The sequence below is a fragment of the Pleuronectes platessa genome, chromosome 5 (assembly GCF_947347685.1).
Source record: "Pleuronectes platessa chromosome 5, fPlePla1.1, whole genome shotgun sequence".
Lineage (NCBI taxonomy): Eukaryota > Metazoa > Chordata > Actinopteri > Pleuronectiformes > Pleuronectidae > Pleuronectes > Pleuronectes platessa.
In genome coordinates this window covers 11,348,364-11,373,213 of record NC_070630.1, presented here as the reverse complement: position 1 = coordinate 11,373,213, position 24,850 = coordinate 11,348,364, and the positions used below count along the sequence as shown (strand labels likewise).

General features: G+C 40.5%; 1 protein-coding gene across 1 annotated transcript; it reads right to left on the bottom strand.

The window, feature by feature from the left end:
- Positions 1-1,477: 1,477 nt before the first annotated feature.
- Positions 1,478-24,850, bottom strand: ptgir (prostaglandin I2 receptor). The gene is made up of 3 exons (XM_053422398.1): positions 24,820-24,850; positions 23,371-24,422; positions 1,478-3,769 (listed from the first exon to the last, which is right to left on the bottom strand). The coding sequence occupies exons 2-3, from the start codon at positions 24,217-24,219 to the stop codon at positions 3,485-3,487; spliced, it is 1,134 nt and encodes a 377-aa protein (XP_053278373.1). The 5' UTR covers positions 24,220-24,422; positions 24,820-24,850; the 3' UTR covers positions 1,478-3,484.

Sequence of the window (24,850 nt, the reverse complement as noted above, 5' to 3'; positions counted from 1 at the left end):
GTAAAGACAAAGTCTGAACTCCAGAGGTAATAATAATTTACTCCAGAGTAATCATACAAGTTTTGTAATCCCAGAGAAAATCTGAAATGGTTAATTTATAACTATAATAACCAGCATGTTTTTTGGTATAGCTCATCTTGAAAAGGATTCAAAATTCTTCCCAAGAGTAAAACAATAGAATTAAACAAAACTTCAATTTGTCATTAAATGTCATTGAAACGCATCAACAATCACCCAGGATGATTAAGGTTTTCTTTAAAAAAAAAAAAACTATTAAGAGGGACTTTTAAAGCAGTGACAGATGTAGCTGATCTCAAATGCTAAGTCTTTCCAGCAGCCGGAACTGCAAACACACGACAGCCTCCGGTCACCAGTCTCCAATTAGGCTCTGGGAACTACCAGCAGACGATCAGCTGGTCTAATATGGAGTACCGCATCCCAGGGAGTCAAGAAATCTTTCATGTACACAGGGGCTTGGTTGTGTAAAGCTTTAAAGAGTAGTCATTGTATCTAAATATTAACATGTGGCCTGTGTAATGAAGTGAAAACCCTCTGCAGTGGCACCACAGTCATTCACTTGGGACAGTTCTCCCTTTTCTGCAAATTAAGCTTTGCAGTGATTTACAGAGCTTTAAAAAAAATCTTTTCTGACACTTTATTATGAAGGACAAGATATAAATAAATTCACAAGATCTATAAAGTATAAATCAATAAATGCTGAGATAACTTAAATGAATAGAAAACAAGAGTGTGATGGAAAATACTTTTTATATTTCTATATTTATTATAGGAAAAGGTTGAGTACTTCATTCTGTTAAGAGTGATTGCCTGTGGTGTAACTTTAGTCGGTGTACACTGGTTAACCACACAGTGGCGCTACAGCAATGGTCTCTGCTCTTATGCTCTGACCTTGACTTTATATGAGACTAGGATTTCAATATTTAACTAACAACTTTATATTTAACTAGCAAACCAATACAAATACATACAAATATACTGTTTACTTAAGCTGTCATCATTCGGCTCTTGAATTTATTATTGCCAACATTACTCGTCATTTTTAATTGAATAGATCCATATTTCCTAAACAAACATGCAATTTCAATTGTAAATATTTACCTGTATTAACACTTAGGCTGTCTATTGCCATGAATCACGTCTGTCAGTATTTTAACAGGTAATATTTGTTTTAATTAACAATCTCTTACTAATCAAGGAACGATAATGCCTGACATCAATTCGGTTGTTCCTTATTTCAACACACAAAAGTATTTTGTTAATCAAAACAAGCTGTTTAAAAACGCCCTCTACACTATCACACTATGTTTTTCTGTTTTTCATTTGTCTTTTCCCTCTGTATCTCATTTCACACATTTCAGAGGAAAATGTGATTTGCGACATGATGACCTCAAGTTTGTCCAAATTGTTTCTCAGAAGTCACATCCACACTCTCAAGAGTCGCAAATAAATGTCAGTGTTTCTTTCAATATTTTATTTTACATGAACAAAATGTGTACCATACTTTTTACAATAAAATGTATTTCTTTATTACAATGGATAAAAATCTCAATAATGTATCCCCCCGAAGAACAAAATGTGCAAGTGATAAGTATCTGATTTATGCCGGGTCACACGTGACTGAGCGTCGAAGACTGTAAAGCGCAACACATCTGGAAAAAATTTAAACACCCCGTCTGTTGTCAGCATTATCTCCACACTCAACTGAATCACAATCCAGCACAATCATGAGGATGCACGACATCACAGCACGGTGAAAAAGCAAAAGTACATACATTCATACATCTAAATGCGGACACGGCATTGGTCACGACAACAAAAGATTCATTTTCAGTGCATTTTGCAGCAGCAGTTTCTTTTTTCTTGAAAGCAAGTGGCTATTATAAGAACATTCACGGACGATCATCACAGGTAGCTTAGATATCAGTGAGGTGCAATCCAATGTTCATGCAATACAATGATATGATGAGCTGGACACAAACAGGAATTTATTTTGAGACTTTTAAACCTGAATAACTCAATTCCCAGACACAGTTTGGAAAAGTCCTGAATTTAGACCTAAAGGACAGAGGTTATAATTTAGAAAGACAAAGGCCCATCTTACACCTAGGCCCCTTATAATGAACTGCATGTAATCATATTGTTTTTTCATAGTGGCAGGCTGTGCTGCAGGTGGAACTTCCGGCAGTAAGAGGTCAATGCTGTCTGTCAGTCTGTCAGGGTACATCTTGATAATTTATTCTTTTTCAGCAAAAAACAACCCGTACCATGTTTCATAGGTGATAAGCAAAAGGAAGATTTCCAAGATCCCTTTCACAGGAACAATGTAAATGTAACACAGCTGGAGCCCATGCATGAGGTTGATCTTCATGGGTTTGAGTGAAATGTTTTGACGTCTAATGTGCAGAGATCTGGTTCATTGATATGGGGATTTATATATTGTGCTAACTTTGCTAACCTCATAACGATTAATTTAGCACCATCATCGAGTTAAGTGGATTCACATGCATCCATTCCATTGGTTCATTACGTACCTCCGGTGAGCAACATTCCCATCAGACTCCCTTTACTTTGTTTACTCCTAATTATGTCAGTATGTAAACACACTAAAGTAAGATGGTGAACATTGTCAACATCGTACCTGTTAGATACAGGTAAAATGGACGACATAGAAGCTCCCTCAAAGTGAAGCCAAATCTGTATCGCCACCTGGTGGCTGACTGTAATATAGATTAAAAAAATTCTGCCTCTTCGATGTTAGCACATGGGACATGGACCAAAGTACAAAATTATCAGGTACATTTTTCTCAAAGATGGTTGCTGTTACTTAAAGTGGTTTTCGTTTCGTTTGTTCAAGTGTTTCATTTTTGGATTTGTACCCCTTCTTGTTGTATACAAATATATCAGTGGCTTTGCAAAATAATGACAACTTTAAATTAATAAAATACGTGTCTCTCTTTTGGATGACACTCACATTATAACTCTGGTCGGTGGGAATGGATTATCGTGTTGTGAAGACTGGTACTGAAACAAGCTGCAGGTCATCTTCATGTCGAGTGTCGCTGGGTTCAAAGATGCTGTAGATGAGGTGAGTCCATCATCCTGGAGTCATGTGGCTGTGTCCCAAGGCAAAGGCGGATTGATAGAGAGAAAAAAGAAGACAGTATGCATGCATATTTTGTACCCATAGAGCTTTACCCGAGTGCATATAGTCTGATTTTACAGTATATGATTCATGGGCATGATATGGTTTGACGTGTTCCATAGTGATAAGTTACAGTGTTGTTTGTTTAATGGAACAACTCGCCGAGAAATATCTAAGACCTTGTGCAATACTTTCTCCAATGTTGGTTCATGGAGAAACTGTGACGGCTGTGAACTTCCTTGTGAAAATGTTATTTCACGAATTGTCCCCGATGTGTTTCGGATTTGAAAGTCCCCCCCGACCCCCAGCCAAGGATTTCGGTCACAGAGGTAAACTGGAGTACACGGACTGTGAGACTGTCACATCTGGGGGGTTGTGATGCATGTGATTGTCAAGGGGTAACGACAGAGCGCAGTGTGTTGTTGTCTTCACGGCTCCTTTGCTGAAGCAGCAGCTCAGCAGTGAGCTGAGGTGGCGAAACACAGACTTGCGGCAGATGATGAAGACCCATGGATCCACGATGGGGTTGAGGGCGTAGAAGCGGAAGGCTGTGAGGTTCTCCGCGTCGCTGGAAAATGGGTGAATGGCGTTGATGAAGCCTGCGATCTGAAGAAAGAGAAGGTCAAGATTAGTCTTTACAAATATAAAGAGAAGAAAATAAAAGGGAGTTGTGCCCAACGTTGTTATTTGTAAACATGGAGGCTTCAATTTTCAACCCTGCTCACTTTTAAGAGTGTATTTCAGGTTGATTATCTCATTTATTTTCTCTGCCAACTTTTTTTTTCAGTGCCAAATAAGAGAAGTTGAAGTGATGAAAATCAAGCTGCAGCTGGAGATCGACCCTTTAACTTGTCTCTTAAACTGCATACAGGTCACTGCTTGAATCTGTCTTTTGGCTACTGGTTAATATTGTTCTTAAAATAAGCCTGGATAGAACAACCATCATAATCACACAAATGATTGATGCAGTAAAGCACAGAGCTCATTTTAGTAAAGAGGCAAATAGAACATGATCTCTCATCTGTGTCAAGGAAACTACAAATGATGGTAATACCGGTTAGTGCGCTAACAATGCAGCAGATGATGTTTGTTTGGTTTTGTTATACAGTGCCATCACTGTCATTACAAATAGTCAATGTACAGTACAACGTGAATAACTTTACACACATATTTATCTTCACATTTCCGTCACTGCTAATTGTAGCATTTGGACTATTTATTAGACTAAATAAGCAAATAGACGATATTACTTTGGCCTCACACAAATTGACTCAAAATAAGGACATTAAAATTACTTGGATAATTTTACAGATGAAACTGAAGAATCAACTTCAACCAAGATTACACATTGAGTCTGCAGGATTTAAAACAGGAGAACATGATGGAGTTATCAGCACCTTATTGTATTAAGACACGACAAGAACACGTGACTGTTTGCCTAGTGTCAGTGTCATCTTGTAATAAGATTAACCAAATGTCAACACCATTCTCTGTATATCAGTGACACACCTTTAGTGTCCAGATCAACAAAATGTCCTGAGAAGAGATGCAGTCGACACCACACGACAAAACCACAACTTCTTTTTCTGTGTTGACCTTTAAGGTATGACAGACTGCAGGCCACGGCAGACAAAGAAGCCGTAGCTGGCCCACAAAGCAGCGTTGTGGCTCGCTCATCTTCTCTATCAACAATTCTCCATTTCCTTCATGAAACATCTAACAAACAGTGACCTGAATAATGGCTCATGCTGATTGAGTGCTGTTGTGCATCGTTGTAAATGTTTCCCTGTTGCTAAGCCCAGGGATGAAAACTAATAGGCTGGAGAGATAGTGAGCGGGGGGGGGGGGGGAGGAGGAGTCCAGAGCCAACCCAAACCAGACTACCCAAGGTAGCAGATGCAAGGCTATGTCCTCTGCATGCTCATTAACTAGCTAAACTCATACAGATGTGGCCACTCCGATATCAATCGACCGACTCAGCCAGGAGAAAGATGAAGAGTTGGACTGTGCTGGCTGTGGGAGAAGCCAACACCCCAAAAACCTAACAACAAATATCCTGTGACGCTTCCAAGATGTTGAGCTCATGCTAATCTTCAAAACCTCGGAAGAGAGTTGTCATGTGAGGCGTGTCAGAAATGGTTACACTGCAAAGTGGAACAAAACAACAACTTTTTTAGGAAGTTCTCATGTTCCTTGTGGTTGTGACTTTTCTTGAATTGCACAACAGATGTTGCTGGAATCACTGTTGGATTTTCATAGACACAGTAAGATAATACTTGAAGAGTCAAGGTTAAAGCATTTGTGGTTTACTATACTGCTCACACACACACACACACACACACACACAGTCGGAATATATTTACAGGCATCGGAGGCAGGGTTATTTTCCTTTTACAGGATGACATGCTTCCATTTTTAAACACTTGATTGTGACAGCAATTGCAAAAATCGTTTCAAAACTTGGCCTCAAGCGAACTCTTTCAAATTTCCCTCATATGACGCTGTACTGGTCTGCATAATGTCTGGCATAACACTTAACCAGCTAATGCTCAAGTGATGACACCCTCTTAATTAATTAATCCAGAATTAAGTTTGTAGGCTTAGTTCCTGGGAACTAGATTAGAAACGTTGAACATTTTAGTTGGTAAAGACTACATTTGTCAATGGGAAACATCATGGAACGCTGGAAAGTCCCATTTTCCAAATTTAAAGCATTTAAATATTTAAATATATGCATTAAAACGAATAGCAAAGGTTTCCGGTGTGAAAGTTATATATATATAATAATTCATTGGCCAACAAGTGGTCTTTGGCACATTGATATAATGTTTGCAAGTGACAAAAGCTACAGTTTGGAGGTTAGGAAGTGTTGACGTCCGCAAATCAACAACTAGCTCACAAAAATGATCACCAACTCTCTCATTCCGACTTTAGGTGGCATCCACGTGAACGTACTAGCCCATGTAAACACAATGTCACTTTAACAAAACTGTCTGTAACATTACTTTCAAAGATTAAAGCTCTATACAGTTTCATACATGGGGGAAAAACATCTTAGAGCTGTAGAGTTTGACTGATAATATTGGCCAAACACATTTTTGTTATAGTTTTATATTAAAATATCAACCAAAACATTACATTTCTTAGTCGTAAACGTTTTAATGATGAAATCTTAGAAATATATTTTTTCGGATATGTTTACTGCCGCACATCACTATGGGGATCGCTCCCCACAAGCCCATAATCCTCTGTCTCTAGTTAAAATGTTATCAGCCGTGAATAAATCTTCACACTGGTATTTCTTGGTGAAGTTGGAGATTACCGAGCTTGTGCAACGTGCTGCATGATATCAGTACAATGAAAAGGCAGTGGATCCAATAAATTCTTTAAAGCTTTGAAACGACAGTTAAATCATTAATGACAAGAATCACAGTCAAAACACCTCTAACTGTCGTCACTTATGATAAAAACTACAGGCTCATGCTGACAAGTTGTTCATTGAATCAATATCTAAGATAAACATGAAATGTAGGCCTTACTGGCATAAAACACATTGACAAACACAATATAACAAATGTCTCTGACGCTCAACAGGCAGTTATTTTACACTTAATTCATCATGCAGCTGCTCCGGCGACATTTCAAACAAAAGTGCATTCCCATACACTCTGTCATCATCCTCATCCCTGTTGTCTCACTCCACATTACCGCCCTCACCCCGGCTTCTGTTCCCGTATGCCACCCTGCCTCTTATGGTCCTCTCAGCAGACCTCCAGCCCTGCAGCACAGGGACACAAATCACCAGCTGTCCTCTCCAAGCACCGCGGGCCACAGAGCTAAAACTGATGAGATGTCAAGCTCTGCTTAAACAGGAGCATGTTAATATATCAGTCTGTGGGTAAAGAGCAGGCCAGAGGCAGTGTAGGCCAGGTAAGGATCGCAGGGATAAATTATTTATTATTTATTTATAAAAGCTTTGGAGGAGTATACTGTGGGCATGCTTTTGGACATAAATCAAGCAAAAGCATGTGTGCCCACACATGCATGGTATAAACAGATGCATACAGCAAAAATAAACATTCATCCATCAAAATCCAGTGCTCTACAAACGGAAACTCACGAGAAATGTGTGATCAAAGGGAACCGGACAGTTCATTCATCAAAACAAGCAAAATATCTTAAATTTTAGCTCTAAAACTATTATTAGAGTTTGTATATATTATATATTAAAAAAAGCTCCAGATTATTATTTTTGAACAGATCAACTGATTGATTGACTGAATGCTTATGGTCTATATAATCAAGCTGGGTGCTTCAACATACTGCTGACTGAGAGTCTTCATGTACCTGAACCCATTGGCCCGGTGTAAACGCCCACTTCCTGGCAGTGACACACCAGATGTTATTTGGGGGCTAATGAAAGCTGCGTCTTTCAGGAAGCAAACCATAATGGATGTCTATACGAGCTGTGCCCCATTATTTTCCATCTTGCGGTCCTGGAGGACTCTGACCAACACTTTCTTCCTGATCCTGTTTCACTGAAGGATCATTACAGAGGGATTAGAGGAGCCAGTGCCGAGATGACTGGCCTTTCAGAGAAAACTGGGGGGAGGGAACGCTTTAGTGCTACGCAACACTTAATGGAGTAGTTCAACATTTTCAGAAATATGCTTAATTGCTGGCTTTCCGACACCGAAAGGAGAAGATCGATAACAATCTCATGCTAAACCTGCAACAATTGAGTCTTCTTGCAAATTGGAGGCAGAGTAAATGAGCGGTATACATTATATTAACATCAGTTGATTATAGCTGCTTGACTACACATCCAACAGACGTGGATGATATCAGCTTTCCTCAATCTTGTCAAGACAAAGATATTTTAGCAGCTGATTCATGTAACTGTAGAGTTGAGGGCATATTCTTCACTCAAGGCTGATTGGAAACTTTATGGCCAACGATTTACTTTAAATCACATAATCCAGATCGATATCAAGATCTGGATTATGTGTTCATAGATATTACTGATTTCCATAAGGATCTCTGCATTATTTCTTGAGAATTGTTTAATTTAAAGCAGAAAAAACACATATATCGCTTAAGTTAAAATAAAACCGCATCGGTAATTGAATCTACTGCGAAAGTTGATGGATTCCTTCTCGGCCCTTCCACCATGTTTCGAGGAAATCCTTTTAAGTAGTTCCCTGGGTTACTCTGCTCAAAACAGCAAAAACAGCATAAGATCCCTGACGGAGGTAACAAAGGGCTACGAGGAAATACAATTTAAAGGCTGTTGGTAACTCTGTCTGATCAGATGTTATATTGTTAATATAAAATATTGATTAAAGCAACTTCAAATTTGACAGATAGAATAGCACTTAGCAGAGGGCATACCTCTGCCATATTTCGCAATGCTAAAGCAAACGGGAAAAAAAAACTGATGTGGAGCCACAACCATATTTAATGCATTCTTCCATGACCATGCATCCTTCCATCAAGTTTCATGGTAACTTGTCCTGGGGTTTTTGCACAATCCAGCAAACTAACAAGCGCATATAAACGAATACTCCCTGGCTGGGGTAATACGTCAAATACCAATGTGAAAACAATGTGGTGAATTAAAGATGGTTTTCAGGAACATACAAAACGTTATCATCTCACTCAATATGTTAATTTGCTCCTTAATGGGCTCACAGTAGGTGAGTGTTACACAAAATAGTGAGTCACTTGCAGATGTCTTGTTCTTGGATTTACCTTCTGGAAACAACATTAGCTGACACTAATCATGGCTGGAAACCTTCTCCTTCCAGAAAACGGAAGCATTCCTTTCAAACGAGAGGCACCTTGACATGAACACCAGACCGGAGCAGCACAGATTACTGAAGGTGTGTGGATCCAGCTCAAGTCTCTGCTCTGAGCCTATAGAGTTTTATCAGTAAGGTCGATGCACATTAACAACATGTCGACAGATAGTGTTTCCCCCGATTCCTCTAAATACTCATGTTCGATTTCACACCTCAGCAAAGTGCCTCCACTGTAGCTCAGAAAAATGTGTACAATCTATTGCTCCTCCTCCTTTTGTAACTGAGACAGAGGATGTGGTTTCGAGATAGTTCAGCAGAAAAGTAAAAAAAACAAAACATATAACACATAAGACATAGATGCGGCTTTAGTTTCTTCCCCTGTGAACTGGGGGATGGGACAAATCTTTCTTCAGCTCAATAACTTAAAATCAGAAATCACATTGTTCAGTCCCCCAAACACCATGTTCACCCACATCAATATAAAGCACTGATCAAAAATTGTCCAGTCCCATTTCCTTTAGCAAAGAACCAACTCAAAAAATATGTTAAATATACACTTAAACAGTCTGACCTGGAAATATGTAATCAAGCATTCATACACTCAAGACTCATCTCTACCTCTCTTCTCTCAATCGCTTCCAGAAAGTTCACCATTCGGCAGCTCGGCTTTCTACTGGTTTTACCCAATGGCTCCACTGGCTTCCTGATCAGTTTAGGACTGACTTTAAGATTGTATTGATTGTTCTGTAATTGCTTTTAAGTATTGACAAATCTTTTAAATTTTTTATTGTTCCTATTATTTTTCTTTGTATTTACTGCTTTTACGTGTTGCTGTTTTCTTCCTGCTTTTATTTCTCATTGCTTCTATTAGTGTAAATGTTTTTTTGAGCGCCTTTGTCTGCTTTGTAAGTCAAAGCTCTTTGTTAACCCTGTTTTTAAAAGTGCTAAATAAACTAAGTTTATTATTATATGTTCTTTTGATTACATCATGCCTGTTGCTCCTGCTTGACACTCTGATTGGGAGCGGTCCAATAAGTGCATTATAGTTGATTTGTAGTCACAGCTTTCATTTCTCACAATCGACTGCAGGTTGAATTTTCTTCAATATAACGCCCCTCTACATTTTGTCAGGCCGTGAATCAGATAAACATGTGTATCCCCGGGCAGAAACCATACTGACCTCTGCCAAAGATTTACTTCCCGCCTGACCTGACAATATGTTGGCGGTGACTTACGGAATACACCTACAGATTACGAGATTCCACACTGAAAGGGGTATTTCCCTGCTATACAATATGCAGTTATGAGGTTGGTGAAGGATTAGTTTGTGCAAAGTAGTAGAAGGTACAGAGAGGAAGTATTGGTGGGCGTGCTGTGTAGGCAAGAGTATTATCGTGCATCTGGTGCAACATTTTTAATCTTTGTTTTGTAGAGAACACATCTCAAGGTTCCTGACCGTCAGCACAAAGCTTCCAATTTAGGATGCGTCTCAGACAGACAGACGTAAAGGTTAAAGTATTCTGTCTCAGGAGAAAGGAAATCACCGAGTGATAATGAGCAGCGTGAGGCAGTGAAGTCTGACTGTGTTAGTCTGCAGACCAGTTCCATTAGGGGAATTACTTTAGGTGCTCCATTAGCGAGTCTCCACTTTGACAAGCGCGTCAGACTGTGGTGAGTTACCTTTTGCAATTATCAGACCTTTTATCAGCTTTTTCCACAGTGAACTACAACGGGCTCAGACACTCAACCAGTCAACAATGTGGAAAGTAAAGAGACAATAAGATAACACACACACGCTGCTTTCAGACTTGGGTTTCGGTAAAGTCCGGACATCCTGAAAGTATCCAGACAGCCTACGGTACATGTGAGAATTATAAAATCTGTTTCTGAGGACATTCTCTGGAGTTTTTTCCTAAGGGACCCTCAAGTTTGAGTGATCTCATGTGAGAATACGGCAGGATAATGCCTGGAGAATTACAGCAAGCGAGTGGGTGTGTTGATGACATTTGTAGCACAAGACGTGGTGAGTGGAAGAATACAAAACTCTCAGGGTGAAAAAAGATGAGCCATACAGCATCTTCTCCTGCATGCTGTACCTAGACCCTATGTACACACCCACACACACACACACACACTTGTTTGTAATTTGATCATAGTGAGGACACTCACTGGCACAATACATTCAATAGATCCTTACCCTAAACTTAACCATCCAAACTGAATGCCTAACCCCAATCTAAACCTAATTATAACCCCAACTCTAAAACCAAGTCTTAACCCTCAAACAGCCCATTGAAAAATTGAAAACCGGTCAAAATGTCCTCACTTTACAAAAATGTCCTGATTCTATAGGTCCTCATAAAGATATAAGTAAAGGAACACACACACACACACAAACAGACACACACACAAAACTGCTGACAAAAGATAAAACATTCACACAAGAAGCAGCGAAGAGGAAGTGGAAGCAACTGAAAAACATGCTTTTAAACACAGTCATGACAAAGGGAAGCGAAACAAGTGCAGAGTAAACACAATAAAAGACAGAAGATGAAGTAAAAATGACTAAGAAAAATATGTAATAACAACGGAAACGAACAGAATCATAAGACAAAATCAGGCTGAGACAAAAACAAGATTAAAAGGGTGGTTATTGAAATTAGATGTGTGTCAATGCATTATACAAACAGTTTGGCGGTGGTATTAACCTCAGAGCAGTTGCAACACACACACTCAACATGTTCCTCTTTGACTTTTTAACTTGGGAGAGTATCAGATGCTGCTGCTGGTGAACTACTTTCATGTTCCATATCTTCGTCCGGAAAACGAAAATCAGCGTGAATTTAAATCGAATTTTAGTTATTGTTGACTTATACTTGCTAATATTTTGCGAAATGCATCCCCTCACAGGGAGGCACCCGGCTGCTGCCACATTCTACTTTCTAATGATTCCCAGCCGTGTGCACACAAATTAGTCTCAAATAACGATAATTCAGCTACAACTGAACATTCTGAATAGCAGCTTTTATTTTCATTGGCAATGAGCAGCATCCACTTCTGTTGCTTTTTAAACCTGGGTCCTATTTTTTTAGGTTTATCCATCATTCCAATCTGCTTTGGAAACAACTTGATCACCCAGTTGTGGGGATGTGATAACATTGTCAGCAGGAAAAACAATACAAGGGGTCAGATAACCAGATTAATAAATTCCTATATTTCTCTGAATCTAAATTTAAACTCATCAGAATACCAACACTGTACCTTTAATGCCTATTGAAGTTGTTTACTGCATAGAAAATGCAGGGGTGGCTCCAGGGACAGGGCAGGGGGGCACTGGGGCCAGCTGCAATCTGATTGGCCCCTAAAACAACCCTGTCCTTTCAATTGTTTAAAAAAAAGCTTAAATATGACAATTTGCTAAGCTTTTTTTTTAAAGATAAATATGATTTCTGTGCTTTAGTGACTTAAAGCTAAAATCTGCAGTCTTATGAGTAAAAACACAAGGGCATGTCATCAAGTAGTAAAGTTAGAAGTTAGGACAATTTCACTGTGGTTCTGCTCTTTACCGCTGTTGCCAGGAAGGCCCTACGTTTACAACTGCTCCAATAAAGTCTGATTAAATTACACCTGAAGAAATTACAAGATGATCGTCCCCTCAGGCTACGTCAGTGTGTAATTTCATCACTTTAACAAATTACATTTACTTCTCACTGGCATACAAGGCATCGATGTGCAGACAATGTGGATCTAAGCTTTTATATCATAATGACGTCATTCATCTTTGGAATTTTTAAGTCTGCAGAAATCATCTTTGGCCCTGACTACTTAGCTGGACAACTACAGCCGTTTGCCAGCACTTAAAACATAAGCTGAAAAAGCTTATGTTTTAACATGCCTGGGTTTTAACTGGTATTGGATACACATTTTTTTCTATCTTATCTTTCTATCTTCTATCTTAGTTCCCATGTTCTTAATAAAGCACTTAGTGGCCATGTTCATATAGAAATAAAGGTGTATTCATTCATTATCACTGATAAAACCATAATGAAAATGTTTGTATGAAGTTACTGTTGTAGTTCAGTTGGCTGTAGTGTAAATGTCCTGTTTCTATTTGGATTAGATAGAGGATTGAGATAATATTCTTTGACATTTAAGCGAAGCTAAGACAACACATACTGGAGCAGGATATAGCAATCAGCGTTGCATTAGACACAGAAACGACTCACAAGTCCAGACCTGCACCTCCCTGCCTACAGTTTTAGGACTTTCCCAGACTGACTGTAACATCATCAACACAGCAGGCAGTTGGCACATTGTTTTTTTCGACATGTAACAACACATTATATACGTGTGACACTTTAAATTGACTAAATCTTTAGGAATCTGTGAATCCCAGCTTTCTAAAAAAGTTTATAATTATAGTTTTTAGTATGTTTTATTTCTTTATCCTACCCAACATGTAACCCGTCCGAAATAACATCAAAGATATGCCTATATTATAAAGATGATTTATAATATTATACATACTGCTGTAAACCTTTAATATAAGTAGAGTATGTGTACAATTTAAAATAAAGTAAAAACAAAAGTTCTACCGTTGATTCACAGGGAAACTTAAAAGAGCAGTTGATGCTTTCATTTGCACACCCCCCCCCCATAACCAATTCAATATGAGCTGCACATATATACAAAAAGAATGTTTTGTGCATCATTAAACAAAGCAAATCATTATCACTATGCAAAACCAAAAGATCTGTGTTTGGTTCATATGTGGCAGCACAACAACTGACGATATATTTAGGACAGTGAGGGAGTCTCTGGGAGCATGTGGAGGGGTACACTTATTCCCATCACATATTTTCAGGCTCTGTGCACCAGTAAACACAAGCAAGGGTTGACTGGATCCCAACCATTCCTACACCACAGAATCTCCTCTCGCGGCCTGGTTGCAATTATCCCGTTGAATTTGCTTAGTCCCTGTTGTCTGCGAACTCGAGCTCAGCTGCTCTCTGAAGACACGACTCAGCAGGAACGAGAAACATGCTGGAAACAAAACAAAGACCATGTAATGATGCCCCTTTCCAAGGAAATAATGAATGTTGCTGTTTTTAACACACAGGAGGAATCCCTGATTGAAACGGAAAGCTCGGTGATCCAGGCAGTGCTGCCACTTGTAATCAGCTGGAACAGTTTTGTACAAATTTGTTTTATTACGTTTGATAGATCAGTGAACACCCAACCAGGCCCAGGCACGGCACTGGCCCTCTCATTATGTTTTTCAGGCAAATACCATGATTCATAACATTTCTGATTCCAGCTGCAGTCGACTTCATGGAAGAGATTCAAGACTTCACTGAAAAACCCCGAAAACGCTTTAATTTTGAGTATGGAATCACGTGGGCGGATTATTATTCCACTGTTGTTTTCTTCCCGTGATGAACCATAACACACATTCTGCACATGTTGATTCACATAGGGTTCGGCTTCTTGGTGGCTGTGAGAGTTTTGTCATTCATTTCTTTATCAGCCGTTTCCTTCTCTCACAGGTCCCTCCGCACAACAACAGACTAAACCACATTCTGCTTCACTTAGGGTTTGTTTGAAGCGAGGGTGTTGTATTTCGTCGCTGCGTCCCTGCCAACTTTTATTAGGTCATAAATCTTCCGAGACTGGTGGCGAAGTGGAGAATAAAACAAGAATCCTAATGTTATATCTATATTTTCCCAGAAGATGCATTTATCAATCTAACACCTGGGGACCTGTTGTCTACTCAGCCAATTGAGAAGATTGCTGTTGTTGTTGGTGTCTTAAATGTAACCTTAGACCTCAACAGATTTCTTATCAAACTCTTTCTATCCTCGCTTTTGACCAACGCTGAATGTCACTTGTTAAAATGACAAACATAATGACAAACATAACCAGCAGCAGATTAAACCCTCTGTCTTCCTCTCTTTATTGCAGCGATGGCTTTTTGTCATTCATACGATCATGAATCTAACTCTCACAGGAATCCACCGATACCTTTTAGCAATTTCGCCATTAAAGATTCATAGAGAGTGAACTGTTTTGTAAAACTGAAAACATGCACAAGCAACGAATTACAGCTAAACTAAACTTTGAAGCATCCCTAAAGGAACATGTTAGAAATACGGTACCTTATGAGAAAACTTTCTTGTAACAAATGTTACTTTTAATGTGTACTTTCTTTTAGCTTTTCTTTTACTTTGAGTTGTACGTTTTACATTTTTATACTTTAGTTACTTAAAAATGTTGAAGATTATAAATAATAACTGGTTATCAAAAACTTATTTGAAATTATTTTGAATTTAAATGTTTAAAATTTTATTTCAACTTACTTGAAATCATTAAAATTCCTATTCACACCCTGATAGCTTCCATAACAAAGTCGACAAAAAAAAAAAGAAAAAAAAGCCGGTGTCAGTGGCCCGAGCAGAACCTGTTTTTTTTTTAACCTGTCTTAAATATCCATCTTAAATACCATGGTAACGAACAAACATAAATATATCAGTGTACATATCATGTGACTTTGTGAGGGGTCCCAACCCTTAGGTTGAGAAATTCTACACTTGGGTGTGGAGCTCATATCACGCAATTGTTTGTGAACAATAAAGGCGCAGATGGATTTGAAAACCACTGGCAAAAAAAACAAGAAAGTAAATCTGCACTGCTCTAAATAGTGTCTGAATGGGAGGAAAAGGCAGCGGTATGCAGTCATGGCACAAAATTCCCTAAAGTCCGCTGGTGGCCGCTTCACCTACTAACATCTCTGGTAGTCGGTGCCATTAGCAAGACACAGCATTGGAAATATAAGTTTAGCATGGCCTTGCTTGAAAAGATAATAAATATGTTATGCATAAGAGAAACACAAGGAGGAAAGGGGAGGAGACAGCAGATGATAAGAAAGAGCAGCTAATGGTTTCGATGGTGTATCCATCAGCCACACTGTTTCTCCTTTGAGGGTCGAGGGCGGAGCTGGAGCCAATCCCCGCCGACATTAGGGTAGAGGCAGTTTGCAGGGTGCCAGCAGATCACAGGGCCAACGTTCATTGTTCATATCGATTTCAATCTCACCTGTGAGATATGAACTTAAAACACACTTAAAGTGAAAATGCAGTGTGGTGTTGAAAAGCACTGTGAAAATCATCCTAATTTTAAAAAGTCTGTGTCAATCATATCATTTAGAAAGTGAACTTCATATAGAAGTATTTGAAGGAAGGCTGCCTCTCTAACTCCTACAGCGTCACAGCTGCTGCCAGCCACTTTTATCTCGAGTAAATAAACGTATGACTGTGGCGACAGATATCGATCGGAGAGGACAGATTTGCTCTGGGCACATGGTTCCTCATCTCCTGGAAGAAAGAATAGGACCAGAACTACTACCATTTGCCGAGATCAATAAGATTTTATTATTTCGTCGATGACCCTGATTTGTTAGCGTGTCTGGCTGTCACATAGATCCTACGGGGAATAGTGGGACTATCAGCTGCCATAGTAACTTTCATTATCTCCTGCTCTGACGTCACCTGGATGTTTGTCAGGAACTAAAACCTTTGAGGACATCGGCAAGAACTGACACGATCCTGTGTTCGGCTTCACGTGTGTCAATACAAGAACAACATAAAATCAGACACACACCTTAAACATTTCAGTGTTAATTCACGATAACTGTGTCCTAACTAGACAAATAGTTGTTGTTTTTTCCGGTTGTATTTCAATAATAATCAGGGGTTTCCTCAGACAAAGAAAAGAAAAGTCATTGATTTATGTAATCTGACTGGAAAACTGGTATTTTTTTATCAACCTAAACCTGCTTTAAATTGTGAAGCTAACTTCTGAAATCTGTCAAGTGAAAGTTTCCTGTTGCAAAATTCACATCTGTTGGCCACACCGCTGGGCCTCAATTCAAAACTGTGATTGCACATCAAAGAAATACTTGGGGCAATTTCAAAGGGGCAACGGGCAGTTATAAGTGAATCAGACAACATACAAAACTTCTAATGCTGACTAGCATAAATTCTTCATAACCACAATGGATCCATAAAAATGTTACACTAAAACCAATATATATAAATCAACATCTATTTGATCAATATCTGCACAATTAAGTGACTGGAATTTTTAAGGGTTGAATAGATTCTAATGTTTTCAATATGGAGAGCGAGGGAAAATATGTGGTGAGCTGTCTGCCAGGCAAAGGACAATCAAGGGACAAAGACTAAGACACACAAAGACACAAACAGGATGTGGCTGACTGCGGTTCAGGGTTCGTATTGATTTCCAATGCACAATTGTTGGGAAATAAGTTTACAGTAAAGCTGGGACGTGGTATGGCCACTCAAGTGTTAACAAAACAAACGACAACAAGACGTCGGGGGAGGTTGGGGTTTTAAACATTGGGGATTGATTTTTGAAAGCAGAGGAAATCAATATTTTTACATTAACAATAGATGGCTTCAGCCCAATGGAAGATCTAATTATCTAAAACTCAAGACTCAGCTTTACTCTTGTTTTACTCTCATAGCCTTGTTTTCAGTCGGAGAAGATCTGAAAACCGACTGTGGCTTAACCGCCCATGAAACCAAATGTCAGGCAGGTGAGCGGAGAAACAAATCAGTGAACGTCATGGAGCATTAGCCGCTAAGGAGCCGGATTTTTCCATCATAAGTCGGGGGAGATCAAAAACAGAGAAAAAATATTTCACTGGAAAGAAACACAGCTTCAAACGAATGTTACTCGACGTCAGATGGCGGTTTGAAAACTCCTTTTGGAGGACCTGCCCGGAAAAGACGTTTAGAAGCAAGATGGTGATCATTGTGAAGCCCTGGCAGCCAGATATAAACTTCAGAAGTTGCAAGAGACCAATTACACACATAAGTGTTGCTCCACATCAGATGGAGACATAAAAAAGGAAATGCTTCCTAACAAGTTTGATGATACGTTAGTATTCACAGTTTGGTTTTTATGCTGCCCACAAATGGCAATAAAAATCCATTGATCCACATCGACGTCAGACTCTCCTCTGATGGCGTTGAAATGAGTTTGACGTGCGACTGCTGACGATGGAGTCTGATCTGTCTGAGCCCCCGGAATCATGCAAACTCATTTTCTGGGTCATTGACTGTTCATTTGTATAACTAACAACACATCATGGGGCATTGACCTCCGGTGTTGCACATCTGTCTTTACTCACTTTTCACCATTATGTGCCTCAGTGATAAAAAATCTGCAGCTGCTGCTCATCCATTATTGTGGTCTGTCTCCCCCCCCACACACACACACACAGTGACATGAATAAAAGGCCAAATATCTTACTTTGCGGGTCTCTGTCATTTCCTGCCCACTTTCTCCTTGCTGAGTCAGATGTGCCACAGTACAACAAACCCGGGAGGAAACAGCAGGATGTTAGAGGGCAGAAGCCTGCAGCTTTGTGACTCCTGTAATAAGAGTAATTGTGTGCATGTACACAAATGTGTGTTGTGTATATGTTGGATGCAGGATGAAATGTCCATCCATCTAAGACAGGGAATCCCTCATTGTTCGGCCCACAGAGCCGGCTGCTGATTGCAGAGCATCATCTTTCATGATAGTAACTGGGGCGAAGCTGTCCATGACATCTATCTCCCAGCAGCACCTGGGGCACGAAAACAGTTCCGAAGACAAAGCTGCCACTTATCTTGCCTCTGTCACACGATGTGGATCTTCACATCTGTAACTGTACCACTCCCATGCAAAGGTCATGGACATGCATGTCAGACAGGATCCAACCATCATTTCCATATTTCATTGCACAGGCCAACTCGTCTGACAGGGATTACGTAGATTACAGCACAGACTTGTCTTGCTAACATCTGGATTTGGGGAATTCTTCCATTTGAAAAATCTGTTATTCAGTTATTCTGCTTATTAGTGTTCAAGCCTGTGCTTTGACGGGGGATTTAAAAAGCTCCTGGCTGTTCTGGCAATATTAAAATTTTGCTGTATTTGAACGCTTAAGGTTAAAGTCCTGCAGGGAAATAAAGTCTCTCATTTGTTTTAATCATTTACTTGTTTGAAGGCAGGAGCTCATGTAGGATTTGTCCACCTATTAGCTGCTTCCTTCAGACATGAAAAGGTGAAAAATCGATGTCTTTATCTTAGAAACAGAGGAATGTTTTCCCTCCAGCTCTGATACCATGTGTTTTTGTTTCTGTGTGGTTTCCTCATTCCCAGTCTGTCAGGACAGCCTGGATTGATGAGGTGCTGCGCTGACTTCTCTGAGACGCGATGCCCCGTGCCTGTAAATGTGTCCCAGATACTTGCTCTTTCTTGTTGTCCAGATTGCTCATGCACTTACTGGAAGTACTGGGATATTTCCACTTATCTTTGTCCAAATCACAGACTCTGCTTTGTTTGCTTTGCATTTTGATTTTAATGTGGTCGCTGAAATGGAAAGGAATCATGACACAATGAGAATGACGATGTCCAGACTTGATGTCAAAAGACATTCATCCATTTCACAACCATCTTGTGACCCAACCATGTCCACAGATTCTCACAGGCACAAGGTAACAGGATACACGGTCATCCCAAAAGTTTCCGGTCATCCCAAAGCCAAAAAGAAGAAGAGCTTGCAAGCAAATGGGAGACGTTCCAATAGCTTTTGTCCCTTCCCTGATACCGATACCTGCACTGATCCGATACCAGTGCCTTTGAAAAATAACTTGTTTTGGAGTGGGGAAGAAGAAGTGATTTCAGGAAAAAATTATATTGCAGTTTTAGCTGGGTGAAACTATTATACTTTAAGACTTTATCAGCTGGCATTTCTGATTCCTGTATCTTAACATCTCTGCAAGCAAACATGGACGTGAACAACAAAGGTTGCTCATATGTTTCACGAGGATGAAACTACAAAGTCCATCAGGCTACAGGGAGAAATGTTGAGAGATGTTTTGGTGGGAAACACTGAATATAAACACAACTACGTATGTATAACCCCAAAAGAAATTCACTTGGGTGTCATCATTTTCTCTCATCCAATTCCAATTCCCTGACCTCTCATCCAACCCCTCGTACTTGGATTTGTCTTGGGGACTTTGTATCTGTAAACAAAGTGTACATCTCATTGCAGCTACTACTCTGATGTACATGCCATACTTTCAATGATGCAGTATAATTTGGTTTATTGGTCTCTGTTGTGCTGTCATGTAACCTCACAGAGAAGAGTCACTATTAGACCGCTGACCAAGACTCAAGACGTGGTAGTTATTCTAATAGAAAACGTTAATTATCAAGACGAAGGATCAGTGCTGCTGCAGTTTAAAAGTCCCTATACCTCACTTTAAATCGAATCTGCCAATCTAACACCTTTTTTCTCCTGATCTACAATTATAACTAAAAACAAGAATGGAGACTTTTATCACTAAAACAGCTCACACTCGGGTGAATAACTAATGATGAGTGCAGCAGGTTATTGATCCAGATATTGACCGACAACATCAAGGCTCCAGGCGGCTTCTGTGGTTCTCATTGGAACAGCGGGGAGAAGGGATAGTGGTGATCGTCACAAACAAGCTATTAGTCCGCTACTGTCTCCCACAGGACAAAAGCTTTGACCATTTATAAACTGAGCTTTACAAGACAAAGAGAACAGAATAATGGTCAAATGGGTTAGGGTTAGGGTTAGGGTTTATATAACAAGTCTAATGATTATCAGCTTTGATCCCAAGCAAAGTATTAAATATTGATTTTTCATGTTAAGACAGAGTCGGGCTGACCTCTTGATATTGCTTTTGAACCAACTGTCTATTCGTACACAAGCAGATCTGCCCACAAAATCAACTGGGCTGCCTCGATAGATAATATCTGTGATGATAAAACCTGATCTGAGTCCGGATTTACTGTATCAGCTTTACCTGTGTTGTTCCTGATTAATATTATGTATGTCAATTTTATTGTAGTCTGTGGCATACCCTAGCCTAACGTAGCTCCGCCTCAAATTGATTACACTGCACGAGGAGGCTTTAACCTCCAACCTTCAGCTTGAAGGGTGTATATGTTTAACAAGCAGTAAGTGTATATTCCATAAGGCACTAAGTAGTCAATAGTTTGTCCTAGCACCAACCGAGTAGGACCTCAAACAATCAAACCACCGTTCATAGAACAGTTCCACTGATATCATTCATCACACCAGCTTCTCCTGCCTAATGGCTCCTTATCTGTCTCGGCGGTCAACTGTTTTTGCACAGTTTTGTGCAGTGGGTGTAAATCAATGGGAAGTGACGGACGATATATCATCTGAGGCCAAGGCTGTGGTGTGACAGCCTGGGAAGCAGGTGGGATTCAGGTAACAATCAACCGGACACACATTCACAGCCAATGGATTTGTCTGAAATATGACATCCGCCCTACTCAGACTCACACAAAAGCTACCCAGAATCTTTAAACACTTTTCCACCAAAAACCCACGTAGCAAATATCTGACACAAACTGATGATGCAAAGAACACAGAGGGCAATGAATGTTTTCTGATTCTATCATTTACTTTTTTCTTCTCTGCCAAACTTACAGTAAAAAAGGAGGCCATTCAATTCCCAACAAGTACAGCACAGCCACCAGCGTGCAGTCCCTGCTGATGAGGGCAAAAAACGCCTTCTTCAGCGCTCGAGAGCATCGATCTCTGAGGTAGATTCAGTTACATGAAAAGTGCTTTGAGTAAATTAAAACTAACCGGAAACACAGGCGAGAGCATTGGCGTTATGACTGTATGGCAGCCTGTACACTGTGTATGTGAAGGAAAGAACGTATCAACGCAATATGTGCTTTAGGTTTTTTTTCCCAATGTAAAACACAGAACCTGCCTTTTGTTCCCCAGCGACATCTGTTGAGCTTCAGGGAAATTACGAGCGATGTTAATCATGAGGCCACATCTGTCTGGAACCATGTGAGGTCTGCAGACATGCGCTCACACACACACACACACACACACACACACACCCATCGTCTACAGTGCTCTCGCTTACAACCACAAGCATGTACATGCACATGAGCAAACAATCGCGCACACACAAACACACCCACACACACATATACCGAGATGATTCATGAATCATTAACTACGCAATACCAGGGCCTTGAATTATTCAAAAAGATCAGACTTGTAACTCTAGATTATTTGGTGGAGATAATTAAATGATGAATATTGATGAATTTGAGTTGTAAAAGTGATTAAATCAAAGGGCAAAGGTTTATCTTATGGGAGCAAAGGGGAAATTCCGAAACAAAAACTTGCCAAGTCATTATTTACAAATAATGTGACCACTGAGGTAACCGTGGTGAACTGCAGTGCTCCGACGCTTGGACCCAGGCTATGAAGTTGGGGTTTTAGTTTCCTGAAGTATTACTCAGAGTGATGACAGGCCTGTCTCGTCATCATGTGTATCCCCCAGTCTGTTCTCAGCCACAACTCGGGGCACATACCAGCGCCATGCACCGTCGATTACTCAAACCTTCAGGCCAAGTGTTGGCACAGCTCATCCAGATGCAGGCAATGAGTGGACGTTTTACTGTTTCCCGTACCGATCCTCAGAACACTGCAGCTCCTGACATGACTATATATCAAAGCTGTAATGCCTTTATAATATGAGTCACACTTATCACATCCACATGGTTCTTATTTCCATAAACCGGACTTTCCTCTGCACCTCTGGCTGACGTTTAAAGGGCACAGATGTGAGGCAGTTTAACCGTGGACCCTTATTGGGAGCAGCTCATGCCCTCCGGGAGAGGTAGGGCTGGACCAGTCCTCCAGGGTTGTCAGGTTTGGTACACTCCCCTCAAACAGGGACAGATATGGAGCTACATATATACAAGTGCAACACGCTCACACACACATATTTGCAGCGACAGCATGCTTTGTGTGGCAAAGGCTGCACTTTCAGACACACCTTTTATTAGTGAAGCTGACACTTCTCTTAGGTTGACTCCAAAACGGCACAAAGACACAAATACCACAGCAACCAAAATGTAAACAGTCAATAAGCCTGCTGAGTTTCTATGTGCATAATAATTACTGAATGAGGGGAAGGAATTAATGTTATTAGTGTAGATGCTCAGGAGATCAGGAGAGTTTCTAATGGCAAATAAACCAAGGACATGTTGGAAGCTCTGCTCTACACTAACAGTGAACTTCCCTGCACCAGACTTCCCTTTACTGTCCTTTTCTTCGGCACACATTAGTTTTAACTTCTTTGAAATACACTGAGAAAGTTTGGTTCACGATTCAATAACTTAAATGACACATTAGGGTGTCAACTCTGATTCAGTGGAAAAAGCTGGAAAGTGAACCAAAAACATGAAGTGACAGAGTATGACACACACACAGTGAGGGATGGTCGAATGTGAACTTACAGTGAGCGGAAGCGAGCAGACCACAAAGATGACGGTGATGAGCGCCAGCAGCACCAGATGGTCCATTTCCTCCTCACCCTGTCCGAACCAGGCCAGGCTCAGCCTCTTCCTCCTCCCGGTCGACCCGACCGAGCCGCGCCGTATCCTGTGGCTCCGGTGCATCTGGCACAGGCTGACGATCACCGAGCCGTTGCACACAAACACTGCAAGGATCAGCAGCGCCATGAGGGAAGAGTAGGACAGAGAGAAGGCCAGCAACAATTGGTTGGCCTGGTCGTCATGGGTGGCGTCCATGTCGATGAAGCACCATGTCCCAGGAGAATACTGTCTGAATTTGCCGAAGCCGGTGTACGGCAGGAAGCAGAAGGCCAACGAGAAGAGGTAAATAAAGACAAGAGTGAATTTTGCAAAGCTGGGGCGAATGTGCACAGAGTAGAAGTAAGGGTGGCTGATGGCCAGGCAGCGCTCCACGGCCATGGCACACAGAACGAGCGTGGGCGCCAGGCCGAAGAAGCTCATGGCAAAGCCAAAGATGTTGCACACACTTTGCCCCCCCAGACTGATCAGCTTCATGTTGCGGGCATAGCAGATGAACACAGGCGGGCTGAGGAGGCAGGTACCCAGCAGGTCGGTGAGAACCAGGCCGGTCACCAGGATGCAGAAGATGGACGACCGGGAGCGATGCTCCTTCTGGTGCACGCAGAGGATGAAGAGAGCCAGGAGGTTTCCCACCACGCCGGCCAGAAACATGAGGATGCTCGTCACTGGCTTGCCATTGCCGTTCACCGTGAGAGTGTCATTGCAGGTGGTGTTGTGACATGATTCGTTTGAAATCATGATTTTGTTCATGTCCAACTAAGTGCAGAGGAAATGATGCCAGCTCAGTGTGGAATTAATAAAGAACTCACAGACAGCGGAGGAGAATCCTGACGTCTTAATACCATATGGTAACACAGAGAGTAAGGGTGCATGGTGAGACCCATGACAAGGCATTGACTTAAAACATGGTTTCTTCCTCCGTTTCTCTCGGCCTCAACCCTCTTTAACTCAGTCTGTGAAATCAATAAGAAGAGAAAAAAGCCAGTGAATACTCAGGTTACCTTCCCTGAGTACAGAACCACAAACATTCTCCCTCTTTTCACCAAGGTGAAGATCTCCTCTGCAATGATGAAAACGAATCTGCTTCTTCTCACACACATTTTCAGCACAATCTGTTTCCATTTTCATACATTTAACCTTTTATTTTATAGACTTTATAGATTTGATTGTATTATTAGTACTTGCTTCTTGGATTTTACTTGTTGTTCTACTTTTTTGCAATTTAATTAAATATCTTTATATATTTTTTTTATATTTGTTGAAAAGCATTCTTGGTCATAAATAAACGATTCTGACCTTCTTACACAGTGAAATTCTCAGCATTAGATAAACAGAGGAACAACCACTCACCTTCCAGTGGCTCTGTTGAGAAGCAACACTA